The sequence below is a fragment of the Oratosquilla oratoria genome, chromosome 9 (assembly GCF_046742065.1).
Source record: "Oratosquilla oratoria isolate Oo_2021 chromosome 9, ASM4674206v1, whole genome shotgun sequence".
In the NCBI taxonomy this organism is placed as follows: domain Eukaryota; kingdom Metazoa; phylum Arthropoda; class Malacostraca; order Stomatopoda; family Squillidae; genus Oratosquilla; species Oratosquilla oratoria.
This window is the reverse complement of record NC_134785.1, coordinates 50,605,604-50,622,943: the sequence shown is the minus strand read 5'-3', so window position 1 is coordinate 50,622,943 and position 17,340 is coordinate 50,605,604. Positions and strand designations below refer to the sequence as shown.

The following is a 17,340-nucleotide window of genomic DNA, read 5'->3' as shown; positions in this document are numbered from 1 at the left end:
GTGTAAACAATCCAAGATAATATATCTAACTTGTCACTTAAAGAATAATTCGTTTTACCTAGTTGTAACAAATCACCATAATTAACCTTTTTACTGGCACACTTGGGCCGAGATGAAAAAATATTTGTGTTATGTTGTATAAATCATTGGTTACAAAGCTTGTGGCATCCAGGAGGTGTAGTGTGAACATGCTGGAGTATTTTGTGTAGGAGCTCACAGCAAAAATATTGAGTGCATCATGTATACTACCCCTGCTTTCTCAAGTGCCCAAAGACAGCATTGCAGAACCAATGTGCACACAGGTAGGTACCAACAATACACTAGTATGAAAACTTCTTGAGAGATATTCCAGTTCAAATTGATAGCCCATAACTATGCTATCTATCCACACATCTTCGCTGTTCTCTGAGATATTTAGGGAGTTGAGACAACTCTCAAAAGATCATAAAAAAATTCTCAGTATTGCTGAAAGATGTTGGTTTTGCTACAGTATGCTTTTGTTGGTACACAAGTCATTATGTCATCAGAACTAATACCAAGAGACAGCCCTGTATGCTGTTTTAGAATGCAAATTAGTAATGAATATTTTAATAAAAAAAGCCCATCAAATAGTGCTTTTGAGATAATTGTTTTAAACATGGTTCTCATGAAAATAAAATGACAAGATAATATATGCAAAGTTGTACCTGGGCTTGGTGGTTACTCTTTATTAACATGCTATCATTCTGGTCTGTTACATCAGTCCTTCCCTATAACCATAGAGGTAATTTAACTTATTTTTCTCATCTGTTCCTGGCGTAACTTCCATGAGGTGATGTGGTCTTCTTGCAAGCCAAAGTATGACACATCTAGTCTTGTCAACTACATCTCTGACAAGAAATTCTATTTTTTAATAACCTTTATTCCTTCTTCTAGGCTATTTCTTCTCTGTTGCCCCATGATCTCTTTAAAAGCTACTGTATCTCTCCTATCCTCATTTGCTGTTGGCCTATCTTTGTTTTTCTCCATGGTGTTGAGATTTTTTCTCTTTGTCAAAATTTAATTTTCCCCTCATAGTTTATCAGTCTCTCCTTTCTGAGCCATGTCTGTTTCCTTTTTCTTGCTCAAAAATTTGCCCTCAATCATGAAATCTAGCCTCATGAGAGGAAATTAAACCTCTAAATTTTTTCAACTCTATCACAATTTCACTTACCTCCATGGAAGAGTATTCAACCTGAAACTTTTTTTTTTTTGTACTTCAATCCCACTACTACATTTTTCAATTTTCCAAAGGATTCTACTCAATGTTGTAGGGAGGAAACATTCAAAATTTGCCAGTATTAGTGAAAAAAAAACTTTGAAATGTAAAAAAACTAAAATTAATTTTTATCTTTTTTCCCATCATAAGCAACATCAGAGATGAAAAATCACTATTTTCCCTCCCTGACTTCCTAACTTTGAACCAGCAGTGTTTTGCCCCTATTGTGACCCTGAAAAGTATTGCTTCCCCACCTGTCTACTCAGTTGGCAAATATTTTCATCTGACTTTGCTTGTGAAAGGCTAAATTTTGGAATGTTGGCTGTGGCCCATTAATTGAATCAGTATGGATGTATATATCATGCATGCCTGTACATCTATGTGTATGTAAGGAGATGAATGAGCTGCCTTGAGAAGGTTTGCCCTCTCTGAGTGCTTCTGTTGTTCTGATCTCAGAAGAGAGGAACCTGATGAGGCTTGGATCAACTGGCCAGCAAGACCAAGGAACCTGCTGGAGGTCTTGGTTGACCTCAGTGAGGAGGCCCAGGAACTGTTGCAGGATTTGTTTGAACAGAAAACAGCACATGAAAAAAGGCTTGAAAGAATCTGTTAATTCCACTGAGAAAATAAGTTTCTCCTCTAACATACCCTTCTGAACTATGTCACTGCTTTAGACCCTCCCTTAGACCCAGCCATAAGTGCAGTATTATCCACAAACAACAGCTAGCTCACCTCCCACTTCCCTCCACTCTCATTAACTATCTTTAGTCCCCTGCATGTTACCCTCAAATTTACCTCCCATACCACCCCATGTACACAATGAACATCTGTGATGACATTACACAACTTTGACACAACCCCACCTTCACAAAAGACCACTTATTCTCACCCTTTCCAACCCCAACACAAACTCTGTTGCACACATAAAAACTTTTGACCTTAACTTCCCCCCAACCCATACATCTGCAGCACCTCCCACAATGCTTTTCCATACTTATATTTTTTCCAAGTAAAGCCTCAAATACATCTTTACCTTCTCATGTCTGCCTTATACAAATGTGTTGTCTAATGTCTATACATCCTCTACCTTTCCTGAACCCACAGTTCCCTTCCTTATCCTTTCAACACCACCATATGCTTTTCCAATTACATACCGATCCCTTTAAAATGACTTTATTAATAATCATTCCCCCCTTCTTTTTTTTTTTATAAAGTGGAACTATGCAAGAACTCCTCCAGTCTTCTGGCACATTCTCCTCCCTTGGGCATACATTAAACCTCATTAGCCAATCCTTTATAAGAGCTCCTACACTACATGACACCTATCCAACCTAGAAGCCTTGCCAGCTTTCATTACTTTTCATGCTTTCAGTATCTCATCTTTTATATAGCAGTCGTTTTTCCCAACCATAAGGTATTTTCATGGCACATCCCACTGCAACAATCAATCCCTCACTAACTTCTTTCACATTCGGTAATTCCCTGAAATGCTCCATCTTCATTTTACTACCTTTACTCCCATAATATCTGTCCAGCTGCACCCCTTATCCTTTCCTCTCTACCTGACTTATCTCTCCTCACTCTTCACCTCTTCCCAAACATCTTTTTATTCTTTTCAAGATTCTCAGTCACACTTTTACCCTATTTTAATCTGCTCTCCTCTTTGCCTTCCTCACCTTGATCATTCAAAGGAAATAATAATACTGCAATGTATTTTGGATACAAAAATTTTCTATGAAAAGTATATTTATTTACATCTGTTTCTTACATGAATTCATTAATATTGACCTAACACTTCCATGTCAAAGAAATTCATGTTAATCTTTTATGGAAAAAAGATTTAGATAATGGAATAATATTACCCACAATGCACCATCACTTGGCTTCATCATCCCTTATGATAATGAGTCAGGTTATAATGCATATTTCTGGAGCTGCTTTTGTCCAGTATAAAACAAATACATAATCAAGTAGACATACTAAATCCAACAGCCATAAAATATATAATCATCTGCAATAAAACATAACATTATAACTGTCTCTCGCATCAAAGCCATACCTTTCCAAATTTCCACTTTCCAATATCTTGTTCTTTTATCACACTTAGAATATCCTACTATGTCAATAATTAGTATTTACAACAACAACATTTTTCAAGTTCCTTCTTCCTTCTTGGTTTCTTTGGGTATTTCTTGCACTTCAATTTCTGCATCAATTCTTTCCTTTGCTCTCACAACCTATGTATGTAAAAGACATGATTAATACAAGTGCTACATATGAAAGAAATGAAGCTTACTATTGAGGGAACCCATCATACAGCAGACTTTTATAATTTCCATAGCATTTAACAACAATGGCTAGCTACCATTGGCAAAGAAATAAGAAACAATAAATATTTAAAAAATATGCTTTGGGAAAAAATTAATGTTTCTTTCCAAATAAAATCAGACAACAACTGCAGCAACTAAACATGTACTCTAAGCTTTCTCCAAAGGGGACAAATGCCTTAATTTGTGAGTATACAGCCCAGGTAACAGTGATGACAGAGTTATGTGTAAAAATATGGCTGTCAAACCCCAAACCCTGGGTTCTGAACCGAAGAAAACAGGAAGAGTGAAGCCTCCCTTTATTTTAGGAGACCTGAACTGTGTTTGCCCTGCATGACTGCACAAGTTCTTCAAAGATACAAAAAACATTGAATCAACTTCGTTTTCCTCTAGCTTAAAATCTTCTGGAGAAACGTGACCAATGTAAGCTAATACGCCTTTGATTTTTGTGCCTCCCAACCTACTCGGAATTGAAGGTGTAATTCCCCACACATCCACCTTAGATCTACACAATCCTATTTCTTCTTCTGTCTCCCTTAGAGCTGTATCGATTGGGCCGTTGTCTGTGCTGTCTGCCATACCACCTGGGAAGCTGACCTCTCCTTTATGTGTCCTTAAATTGTCTGACCTCACAGTGAAAAGCATCGAAAGTTCACCATGCACATGACACAGAGGAATTAAGACTACTCCAGACTTCACAGCCTCTTTATCAAAAGTCCTGGGTGCTGAATGCTTTCTTAGTTTCTCAATGCATCTCTTCTTGTTGTCCTCAGTGAGTACATCATCCCACGTGAGGGAAGTAGCAAAACTTCTGGAACTGTGCCCAACAGTGAGTCTTGGATGTGGCAGTACACGGTTGACTGCCAGACGATTCAGAGCAAGACCTGCCCTGAAGGGACTTCCTGTTAGACTTGCACTCAACATCTGAGAGGAAAGGACCAAGTAAGCTGTTTCACATCACTATTATTAATTTGTGTATTTTTCAAAATGTATGTACATGTTTTCATATGAAAATCTCTATGATATGGTGCCAACCCCCCCGGCATCTGATATATCATAACCCAATCTATTTCTAACTTAAGGTTAACCTACAATGATCTTAAAACAAGATTCATGAAAAAGTTTTTAGATTTACTTATGATGTGTTGTCTCCCTCTCAGACTTCAAAACCATCTTGTTGGTGCATTAATCTATTCATGAATTAATTTTTTACCACCATAACATGGGTTGTCAAACAAAATGTTTTGTTATCTTTGCCCCATAGTGGTCTATAATGGGAATTAATTTCATTTCCCGGTTTTGTTGCTGGGAAAGCAGCGGTTAAGGTGACTTAAGTTCTTGTGATTTTCGTACTTTCATGCAAGGCAGACTATTTGAAGGTATGAAAATATAAATACCCCTATATAGGATATTGTTTATGTAAATCTTATGCAGTTAAAATCATAGGGACTTTCAATGATGCGGTGTTCTTTTATGCTTGGAGATTTATACTCAAGGAAGAATGCTTATCATTTTTAACTTCTACTGTTCTTCCTTTTTGCCAACATCCTTAAATCTCCCTTTTACCACATCCATAACTTCATCTCTTGAGCGAGATTTAATCTCATAGGATAAAGCCACTGGCACGGCTGATGCAATGCTAATGTGAACAATGACTACTTGGTTTGTGTACTTGTTGCCATTACACTTAAGACAATGTATCTTTATGCGATTGTATGAATAAGCACATTTTCTGACTATGCATTTTTTCTTTTAATTCTTTAAGGAATGTTTGTTCATTTATTATCCTTCTGGAGAGGATAAGATCCCCAAGAGCCTCTTTACTGTTGCCTATTTGAGGAATTAAATAATCTTCTTTTATCCTAACTGCTGACATCTTCATTTAATCTTCCTGGTCAATCATATCCTTCCTTTTGATGTACAAGTGCTAGATTATCATATGCTCTCTACTACTGTGGGCCAACAGTAAGTTCCTATTTGTGGTCCAAAGAGGCGGATGCTAGACAGAATCATTTTACCGTTACTTGTCTTCAAATACCATCAACATCCTCACCTCCATCTCTTTCCTCTTATCTTCATATTAAAGCTCTGCAGACTTGGAATACATTGTGTAATGTTTTGTTGAACTATTCTCAATATCCTGTAGGTTCCATGCTACTAACTAATATCTTACATTAATCCAAGGTCCTAAGTCATCAACATCTGTAGATGCTTACTGACCAAGCGATTAAGTGTCTCTACTTGGGCACAAGGTCATAGCGGAGGTGGACTGAGGCTGCCTGGCAATAAGCAAGTTAGTAGTAAAGGCTTACTACATTAACTTCACCTGCTTCAAAAAGCCCTCTGCAAGAACACCTCACCCTGGCCCTATCCATGAGGGAGAGTTCATGGCATTAATCAAACCAAATCACTATATGTTGTTACTGAATAAGAGTTACACAGGGTACTTTTATATCATGCACATACCCTAACATATGCTCAGACTAAGGCTTTGTAAGTGTTGTTCCTATAAGTTGGCCCATGAACATACCTCCTATCTGTATACCAAAATTATGTAAATGTTAAATACATATGTGTTAATGGCTTTATTTCCTGATATGTCACTAACTAATAACTTCTTGTATTTTCCTGCTTGCTAGGGATTTGATGGGTTCCCCCAGTACAATAAAATTTCAATTAGAAAATGAAAGACGCTAAGTTACACATTAAAGTAAAAAGACCAGTGTAATAATAATTGTTGCCATAAGTTTTGCTAGCTGGAAATTGTGTCCCCACAGCATTTGGCAACAGAACTCAGGCTCTCCCATAAGTCTATGGGAAGAAACATTGGACTGTTGTTAATGTTGTGCTGATATTGGACTATTCCTATGTCATTGGCTTACAGTTGTAACAACAGTGGTGGTAGTAGTAGTAGTATTAGTAGCAGTAGTGGTACCAGACTATAGTGGAAAGTAGGATAAATGAACTTCTATATTAGGCTTCATTTAAGTTAAATAATAGAATATAAAAGGGTAGTCAACCACAGTCACTGACCAGAGTGGGACCAAGGAACTGTGTCTGTGGGAGACTGATCCTGACACACAGTTCCACAATGAGGGTTTGCACTAAAGAGAGAGAGAGAGAGAGAGAGAGAGAGAGAGAGAGAGATAGAAATAGTTGTGGTAATAGTGATGGTGGTAGTAGGAGTTGTTAGTTTTCCTTATGTGGAAAGGTGGAGGAAACAAAGAGATCCTGGGCCCAGTCCAAAGACTGACCAACTGCCAGCCTCTTGAGGCTGCACCTCTGGGTAGAGATGTTGTCGATGGGTTTTGAAGACAAGTGCCAGGGAGATGATCCTCTCTGATGTCTGTCTTGTATGCCTACCATATGCAGATACCCACTGCTGATGCAACTAATATATACACTATTACTACCATCTAAATCATAATATGCAAATCCCTCACTTAAAAAAAAAAGAATAAAAATAAATAAATAAAATAAACCAATAATAACAAAAATAAATATAATGATAATAAATAAACAAATAAATAAAATAAATAAATACTGTACAGTAACATTTTTCAACACAATTTACTTACTTTACTTTGTATATAAAACGATCCGCCTTTTGCCTTGTCGTTGACTTCAAACAAATACTTGTAGTTCTTTTCGATTCTTTCCGCATCAAGTTCTTCAACATTAAGAATCTGTTTGGCCTCCTCAATGGTCATTCCCAGTTTCTGAGTGGTTGCCGAGTGCCTTTCTCCCCGCCTTCCACCTCCAGCACGGGCAGCTGCCGCTTGACTCGCTGTTTTGAACAAGAAACACAATCGCTGAGTGCTAACAAATACGGGCATAGCTTTTGTTTTGAACAAGAAACACAATCGCTGAATGCCAACAAATATGGGCATAACTTTTGTTTTGAACAAGAAACACAATCGCTGAATGCCAACAAATATGGGCGTAACTTTCAACACACTACCAGTTCAAAATGTATTTTGTCAGCAATAGCACTTCTATCCCTGGGTATTATGTTGTATTAAAAAAGTAAACTTGCACTGGTGGGAAATTTGGTTCAAGAAGGGTAGCAAAATGGAGGTAGTAGATTAATAGATTTTTTTTCTTTTGAGAGAGAGAGAGAAAGAGAGATTCATCTCTAAAGGTACAAGAATTTGGAGTGATCTGATCAGTAGGGATGTCATTAATTCCTAAAATATTGACTACATAAAAGATGTCATCAGCACTCCTATACAGCAGGGCTACTAGTTCAAAACAATATATATTCTAAAGACTTAACAATATATATATATATATATATATATATATATATACATATATATATATATTTATATATATATTTATATATACATATATGTATATATTTATACAATATACATATATATATATACACACACACACACATTATATATATATATATATATATATATATGTAAATATATATATATACATATATACAAATATGTATATATATATATATTAATGGAGTAAGGTTACTTTTTACCGAAAAATGCTTTCCCTGTCTGCCTAATTCATCATTTATTAATTTTTCACTTATTATTTTTTTTACCACTTTTGCATGACAAATGTTTCAGTGGGCCCTAGGCCAATGGCCTATTATGCCTACTGGTAAATCTGGCCCTTCATCACAACACACTTTATACTACAATGCACTACACTCAACCCTTCCAGACAGTAACAAAATCTCTACACTGAGTGACTTAAGGACTGATCTGGTGGATGTGGCCACATTTCTGGGGCCATGGGTCTTCTGCATGAGAATGGGGCAACAGATTGAGCGATATTCTTGTATTCCCATGGGGTTAGGTTAGGTAAACTTCCGATAACAGCATGTTCTTTCACAAGGTAGTAAATTATCTAGAAAATGAGAAAAACAAAATGGGAAAAAACATGTCAACAAAAGTTTACACCCTCACCTGCAATTTCTTGACGAAGTGCTTTGGCAAATGCACGGCCAACCACTTGCACGCCAGCAACAATGACCTGAGCTAGATGCTTTGCCTGTAAAAACAAAATATATATTTTTTTTTTATAAAAACCAAAATTTTATTTTCTTCATAAAGATGAGGAAGTTGATGGGTACCTTCATGTGGTGGTCCTGCAAGATTGACAGTGAAGCTACCCATTTTCAAAACCTGTCAACCCTCTCATCTCCATTACGAGGTGCAGCCTTGAAAGGCTGACACTCAGTCTCTGGAATAGGCCCAAAACCCCTCTATCAGTTTCAACTGTTTTTCACAACTAACACCACAATTGGATGAAATAAAGAGTTGAGTAAGCGAAACAATATATTTCGATTGCTAACTGCAATCCTCTTCAGTAGTACCCTTACTCGCTTACTCAACTCTTTCTTTCATCCGACTGTGGTGTTAGTTGTGATTTACAAATGTGTTACTACATTTCTCACCACTCAACTGTATTTCTTACAACTTTTCACACATGGAGAGCTGACAACCAGTAATTGATCTCCTCCCCCTCCCTACCACTTTCAGCTGGTGACGGAGAAACAACCCCACACTAATACGATACAGACAACAGTCCAAAGTTTCTTCCTAAAGATCTGTGGAAGAGACTGAGAACTGTTGTCAGCTATTGCGGCTCTGTGGGTTTTCATACATACTTGTACCAAAGGCTTTTTTCCTCCTTATAAGGGTGGTAGCCAAAAAACAAAGGCATAAAAACCACTCCCACCCATTTCATCCCTATCACACTCCATTCTCCTTCCACCCTCTTATCTTGGCATCTCCTGGATGACAGGTCATCCCTGCATCTTGTCCACTGCCCTGGGTCAGAAGCAGTGTCGCAACACACAGCACATCCACAGTAAGGCTGCTTCGTTAAATCGGCGACCCGCCCTTTCCCTCCCCTCATGCAGAAAAGGAGAAGACAGGGAGAAATCTTTCAACTTAGTGAAACTCAAAGCACATTTAATTAACTAAATGTACAAATTAAAGTGGGGTGACGGAGAGGGGGGATCGATGATTTAATGAAGCGGCCTTGCTGTGGATGTGCTGTGTCTTGCGACACTGCTTCTGACCCAGGGCAGTGGACAGGGTGCAGGGATGACCCGTCATCTAGGAGGTGCTAAGATGGGAGGGAGGGTGGAGGGGTGTGGAGTGTTTTCAGGGATGGAATGGGTGGGAATGATTTTATGCCTTTTCCTTTTTGGCTACCTCCCTAGTAAGGGGAAAAAAGCCTTGGTATATGTATGTATGTATGCACAAATTAAAGTTGATAAGCACATAAAAATGATTTAATCATCAGCTATCTATACCAATACTCTAAATAAAAGCAACACAAAGCCTAATGTTCACTATGTAAAATGCCAAACCTGATTTATTCTTATCCATGTGGGTCACATAAAATATTTTTACCGATATTAAAACATCTTCAAATATATACAATGCAAAACTATCATGCTGAAAAGTCTCATTAACCTAATCAAATATAAAACCAGCCCATTTTGATTTGCATCTAGAAAATCATTTGTACATTATTCAAAACAAAAGTCACCTTAATCTTTCCAGTCTGTTGGAGAAAAATTTCCCCAGCATCCTTCTTCTAAACCCATCAACACTCAACTCTATTTCAACAGCCAGGTAAAGTTTCCTGACCGAGTTAGATAAGACTTGATAAGATAAGAGGGAAACTGGAAAAGGCTTATTGCACACATGCTGACTACAGCAATTCATATCCATTCCTTATCGGTCATGCTTATCAAACCATAAAAAAAATCCAGCATATCTGTACAACAATACATACATATGCCAATGGCTTTTTCCCCCTTATAAGAAAGGTAGCCAAAGTCAAAGGCATAAATCCACTCCCACCTATTTCATCCCCCCATACTCCACTCCCATTTACAACTCTTCCCTCCCTCACTTCTTGGCTCCTCCTGGATGACAGGTCATCCCTGCATCCCCCACTGCCCTGGGTCAGAAGCGATGCAGGAAGACACAGCACATCCACATCTTTAATGGGCAAACCCCCCTCTCCGTCCCCTCATGCAGAAAACAAGAAAAGGATATATCCCATCAGGCTGTGCCAAAATATTATTCACACCTACTCCCTCACCCCCCATTCACTCCCTTCCATATATCACAGCTTCATCCATACACATCCATTTTCCATTCACACCTAGCTTCTGTCTTTTCCCTTCCTTCCTCCAGTCTCTCTCACTTAATACTCACTTCCAATTTTGCTCTTTTGAATGGGTTACTGAGGTGTTTGCCCCTCCAATGAAGTCGTACCTTCAAGAGCAGGGTTTTCCCAGCTCCTCTTGTGATGGATAATGCCCATGTCCATTCTCATTGATTTAGAAGAAGATTTGTTGGTAGAACATGATTTTATCAAGATAAAGTTTCTACTCCATAATACCATCCCCCTTATCCAGCTCATGGGCCTGCAAGGCATCCTTAACTGTAAGAACCTCTTTGCTAAGAGCATGTTTGAGATGCTCTAATGTGACCAATGGGACTGATTTGACCCTCAGAAGACTTTATGAAGGATCACTTCAACATCCATCATACGATCCGGATCATCATCAAATCCTGGGCTGCTGTGACTACCAGGGCATTGAACTCTGCCTTGAGGAACCTTTGGCTGGAATGTGAAGCTGATCGCGACTTTGAGGGCTTCAAGAAAAACCTGTTGTTCCTGCCATAGTGTCTCTGGGGGACATTCATGGGCCTGGAAATGGATGGCAACAACATGGAGGAGCTTCTGGATGAGCACAAGAGGGAGCTGACCACAGATCGCTCCAATGCCTCCTTGAGCAAAACAAGCACAAGGCTGAAGACAAGGTCTCTGCTACAGAGGTGGAGGGAGGAAAGAAAAACCTGACTTCTGAGAAGATCAAGAAACTCCTCAGCCATAGGGAGGCTGTGCAGGCCATAGCTGAGATATTCCTTAACAAGGCAATTTCAGACAGCCTCCAGGAATGAATTAAATTTGAGTAACAAGATACCACTGTATACTTGGTAAGCAAAATTGCAACCAAGATCAGTGAGAACCATTTGTCCACAAAGGAAGTTATTTACACTGTACAGTCAGCAGCACAAATGCACTTCAATCCCATGTTTGTAGAATAAGCTCTATGATATTTACCTCTTCAATATGAGTCAAATTCTCACACACAGCATTGGGTGCCTAATGTATGATGAATCACACTACTCACATTATAATATATGAAGTCACTGCTGTATTACTTGTTCTCTATCACTCTGAGTAATAATAAACACAGAAAATGTGATCAAACCAGTTCACAGAATTCGGGGGTCACTTAGCTACAGCTACAAAATTAATATAATCATGATGCTGACACTAGCATCGTCATGTACCCACTCATGCCTCATGATGCCTATGTAGGCATTATTGTACGGAAGAGGATAAGTTGCATAACAATTTCACTAATGAATGATGGAAATCAAGAGATATTTAAGAAAATTTATAACATTTGTTTGCTGCATCTTACAACATACAGGATGCTATCAATACAGATACATTTAGAACCTAAGAACTCAATAAATGTAGGGCCCTGAAAGAGCTGTATATATGGCAATGCAAGGCCCTGAAGAAAAAACAAAGGTAAAGGTAAAGTTAAATAGCTGGCAGCATAAATTACCTTCACTCCCATGCATGTAGTATGATTTGAGTGATATTAAATGTATCCTTGCATATGGGAAATAATTAGAGATCACAAAACAAATAAAAAAGAAGAAAGAGAATGAGAAAAACATACAAGAACCACAATCAAATCTGGAGTAATATAAAAATAACTAAAACCTCAAAAATGAATTCTTCTTTCAATTTAACATTCTAAAAGACCACTTTGTCAGAAAGGCCACATGTTAAAATGATGTGAAAAAATACAGTTTTCCATGTAGATATATAAATATGTGAAATTGCTTAGAAGGTGATATAACCCAAGCTCAAACAATACACGAGTTCAAACCTAAATGCAATAATTGGAAATCAAAGATACAGATTAAGTTGAAAATGTAAATGAATTTGAGTCTAGAAAACTAGCCAATAGGTGACAGGACCAACTAGCATTGCTCCTTTCCTGTACGGTATATTACAATTCAGTAAATACAAGTAACCAACAAACTAGAGATTTTGGTTATTATTTTAGAAGTACACACCCATGTGATACATCTGGAAAAAATTAAATATTAATTTTGTAAATTAAAATACATCAATGTGAAATCAATAACAAAAAAGCTTGTTAAAAGTTATACACTGATGACAACTCAGAGCTCGACACGAGCTTCGAGATACAATGTTTGCTTTTGCATTTTTCTTGACAAGTGGAATACCATTTAAAACAAAAGACTAATTTGGTTAGTTTGTCTTCCACAACAAACAAAAACAAACATGGTATCGCGAAGCTCGCATCAAGCTCCAAGTTGTCAGTACTGTATTACTTCTAACATGTTTATCTGTAATTAATTTCTGCCTAGAAAACCAGATATTACATTGATTTATCTTAATTTACAAAATTAATACTTAAATTTTATTGATATATTACTTAGGTGTGCACTTCAGAAAATTTACCAAATTTTGTTCTTATCAACTATTTGCAAACTATGATGAGTTTCTTCCCGCTGACCAAATTCTAAACTTGGCACCGATTCATACTAATTTTCTTGTTAATTTTCAAAGTTGAGCCTTTGATATGTGGGCTGAAAAATAATCTACAGTAGCTTTCAGTCGGTAATAAATTAATTCTTTTTTTAATGTAGGTCACTACTGTTTGCTGGCAGTTATCCATTTGACCATTTGTTTTAGCTACAGCAAGGCTCTGCCCACTCGTCCCTGTTGCGCACCTTACAGTACAAAAGGGAATCATACATATAGACTATTTGTTCTGATGAGTGCAGACCATATCCTGGAGGTCTAGTGTGCAAACATAATTTACTTCGAAATCCCTCCAATGCTAAATATGACCAAATAATTCATTCTCATTTTGTCCAATTTCAGAAAAACATTTAGGAGATAAAAATTTGTTTCTTCAAGAACATTTACTTTTAAAGTGAACTTTCCCATAATGAAAAGTACCTTCTGGCTACTGTCAGGAAAGAACTGGTAGATGATAAATTAAGCGGCCAGTGTATTTTAGCTTACTGCACACTCATACTCAACAATTTCCACATGATTCTGGACTGCATTAGCCGATTAGGCAACTGAAAAAGCTCGAATGATAAAGTACCATGACGACACAACAAAGTAACACAGCTTCGAGCAATCCCCACTCTAAAACACATGTAGAAATAACAATAATATGAGCATACTTATGTAATGCTTTAATATAACAAGGTCAAAATAGCGATGCACTGTTGTGACTGTAGAAGCCGTACTGAACTTGTATAATAGGAATTACGACACCATAATTAAATTCTTGAAGAATACGTTGTACACATATATTCAGCACTGAATTCCTAATGTAACACCTTAATTACTTTGAGGGAAATTATATAATTTCAATGATTACGACTATGAAATTTTTCAGCATCGTCTGCACCTACCATGCTCAAAACATCTGATGTGACTAAAGGAATAACGAATTGCGCAATTGCTATTACTATAGCGCCTGAATATTAAAAGAAAAATATTCTAAATTAAGTGCAAATACCTTGTACACGTTTGTACTTTAATTAAATTACGAATCTATACTACTACATTGAAGATGACATTTTGAATATAGTTTATTTACATACAAACTGACTTTATTTGAAGCCAAACGCAGTAATGTTCGTACTGTTCTACTTGGTTTTAATTACCGCCTTCATTCAAGGGTGTTTTTTCAACAGGCCTTGTCAACTAAAAGATATCTTCATCGTAGTTTCATTACTTTGTTTCACATATTATATTCATTTTCGACAAATTCTAGTTCCCTGTCATAACGTTTCTCACTTTAACATTTGTAATTTCGTGTTTTTTCCCTTCTTCTCTGTAAAAGTTCAAGATATTGGCTTGTGTTTCCACTAGTTTTCATTTCAGCTCTACTCTTAGCGTTCGGTATTTGTTGCTGATAATTTTTTCTTGTCGTATATTTCCCATTTCATGCGGATACTTCTGTTTCATGGGTTCCTCTTATTTGTCCTGTTTTTCCAAGCAAGCTCGTGCTCTATTCAACTATTGCATCGCGTGCCCAGGTGAATTGATGTAATTTCCTGAGTTATTTTTTTCTGTAGAGTTTAAACTCACCTTTCTAGTGTGTATTACCGAGAGTGTCTAACTTGTCTTCCAATTAATGTCGACATTATGTCGTACATTAGTTTTATCAGGCCGTGGAGTCTGTCCTTGACATATATTTTCAAGAACGGATTGTGTTCTGAGATAGTAACTATCATGTGCGTAGTAGCTGTGTTTTGGGATAGTATCAGAAATAGTATGATTTCTTCCCTTTTTCTCGGATACCTGCGAGGAGGTCTATATTTTCTGTTCTGACCATAAATCTTGAATTAGAAAAAAAAATCTTTGGATGTTTGGCCTGTCTGTTTTGGATTTTCTGGGTAAGGTTGACTTTTTTTCAAACTTTTCTTTATTTCTTCACATACACACACACTATCGGAGAAATAATATGAATATACGTACGGTATATTGCGATCACTGTGATCCTCTTAAGCGTGGTTTTACATAGGGTGGGTTAACTTAAATATACTAAGAGGAGATACATACAGGGGTCATGGGGGAAGTATGCATACTAGTGCGTGGTCCGTTTGAGCCCAAGTCGTGATGACCCCAAGGTTAAACTGACCTTATGTCAAATGTTAGCGCGACAGGTGATGGGCTCACATCTGGGCTGCTAATGGCGTCGGGGGATCACTGTCCTTTGAAGTATGATTAGGTTGTTGTTTGATGAGGGAGACCTCACAAATCAAACAATTACCGGTTTGCTTCACATACACACACACAAAAGACGGGACACCACGAGCATAGCTCCCCTTCCCGTAAAATACAACTAGGTAAATACACACCAAACTCCTTTGCCTATCAGGGTTGAAGTACTGGCTTGCAGTACAGCGTTGCTAAGAAATGCTCACCCCCTGGGCGGGATTCGATCACGGACTTCTGAATTAGGGGTCAAGAACGGTACCACTGCACAGTCGACCTGTGTATATGTGGGTTTACCTAATTGTAATATACACGTAAGTAGCAATGCTCGTTGAGTCCCATCTCCTACTCTCCAACCTATTATACCTAGCCTCAAATTATTATTATCATTATTATAATTTCATAATAATTTATCATTATCAATAATATTAATATCATTTAAGCTTGAAAGTTTTCGCTCATGCCATCTAGCGGATAGTTTATGTAATACATTATCGCTTCAGCCAGTAGCATCATTGTTTTGACTTTGTGACAGAACCCAGCCAATCAGAAAGCTGTCTTTCGAAATGAAAACAAAATACAAAGGGCGCCAATTTATATTTGAATATGGACGTGGTGTGGTGTGTACGTTATAAAAAATGTGATTTTTTGTTATAATAAAGATCCGGTGTGGCAAGTGATTTTGAAATTATCATAGTGTCTTTCGGAAGTGTCGTGTGATTACTAGTCATATTTTAACTCGTTTTACTCCTGAAAACGAGAAATCTACTCATCAACTCTATCCACATCGTACCTAATGTAAGTACTAATTTTTTGACTAGGTAACACAATTCAGTAGGCGTATCCCACAACAGAATTAGAGTGATTTACCTGTTACCTGTAGTCTTCTTCTGGCCTAAATCTCCCTAAGAGAAGGGACTCCATAGGCCACACCGGTGATGTCAACTCAACATTTGTAGTTGTTCTCGATGGTTTTTGTCCGCAAATCATAGCATTCAGCAAAGAGGTGTGTTTTCAATCTCTTTTTGAAAACACTGATATTATCACACTGCTTGACACTGGTCAGTAGCTTGTTAAACAGTCGAGGGGCACAGTTTTTAAAGGCTCTATGTCCGATTTCTTTATTATATCTTGGTTCATTAAGCCGACAGTGTTCAGTGTTATGTCGCAGAATAACTTGAGACATTGCAATATTCTCCTAGGAGCTCATTTAAGTACATTGGTTTACCATGTTTTTTTTTTGCTTGGAAAGTGAGTACACATATTTTGTATTCTATTCTAGCTTTTATTGGGAGCCAGTGTAGTTCGATTAATGTGGGAATAATTCTTTCTCTACGAAGAATGTTTTTTTTTTTATCAAACGTGCAGCTCTATTCATTATCATTTGCAGTTTCTTCAGCAGGTAGTTTGGTGGGCCGTTATTAACAAAACTGCAGTAGTCTAACCTACTGATAACATGGTTGTGAATCAGTTTTTCATCGAATCTATGTCAAGATATTTTCTAACGAAGGATAAGTTGCAATGGTAGATTGCAACTTTCACTACGTTATTTACTTGCTCACAGAAACATAAGTTTTTATCAATTAAAATCCCGAAGTCTTTCACTTTGTTGTTAAGTAGCATGCATGTGTCAAGAACTTTGAAACTTGTAAGGTCATAGCGAACTAGATCACTATGTTTTCCGATTACCAAACACTCAGGGCTAGGATGATCTACTGCATAGGCTAGTTGTGGCTTGGTTTAGGCATGTAGGTAGGTGTGTGTTTGTGTGTGATACAACCTGGTTGGAATTACCTGGTTGTTGTATACAGTGTCAGGATTAGAGCTTTGCTGGTAGGGTACCTGCGTTTCCACTGGTCAACTCTGACCTTAAATCGCCTCATTTCATTGTTGTTGTTAACTGTTTTCTGAATTTGTTAT

General features: G+C 37.4%; 1 protein-coding gene across 6 annotated transcripts; it reads right to left on the bottom strand.

Moving 5' to 3' along the window:
- Window positions 1–2,948: 2,948 nt before the first annotated feature.
- Window positions 2,949–14,168, bottom strand: blp (mitochondrial import inner membrane translocase subunit Tim16). Of its 6 annotated transcripts, none has more exons than XM_076190394.1 (4): window positions 8,666–8,686; window positions 8,499–8,583; window positions 7,143–7,351; window positions 2,949–3,474 (listed from the first exon to the last, which is right to left on the bottom strand). In XM_076190394.1, the coding sequence occupies exons 1-4, from the start codon at window positions 8,669–8,671 to the stop codon at window positions 3,391–3,393; spliced, it is 384 nt and encodes a 127-aa protein (XP_076046509.1). In that variant the 5' UTR covers window positions 8,672–8,686; the 3' UTR covers window positions 2,949–3,390. The 6 variants fall into 6 exon arrangements, with proteins under 6 accessions (XP_076046509.1, XP_076046505.1, XP_076046508.1 ...); XM_076190390.1 differs by lacking the exons at window positions 2,949–3,474; window positions 8,666–8,686 and adding exons at window positions 3,481–4,488; window positions 14,109–14,168; XM_076190393.1 differs by lacking the exons at window positions 2,949–3,474; window positions 8,666–8,686 and adding exons at window positions 3,481–4,488; window positions 14,043–14,064.
- Between the last annotated feature and the right edge of the window lie 3,172 nt (window positions 14,169–17,340).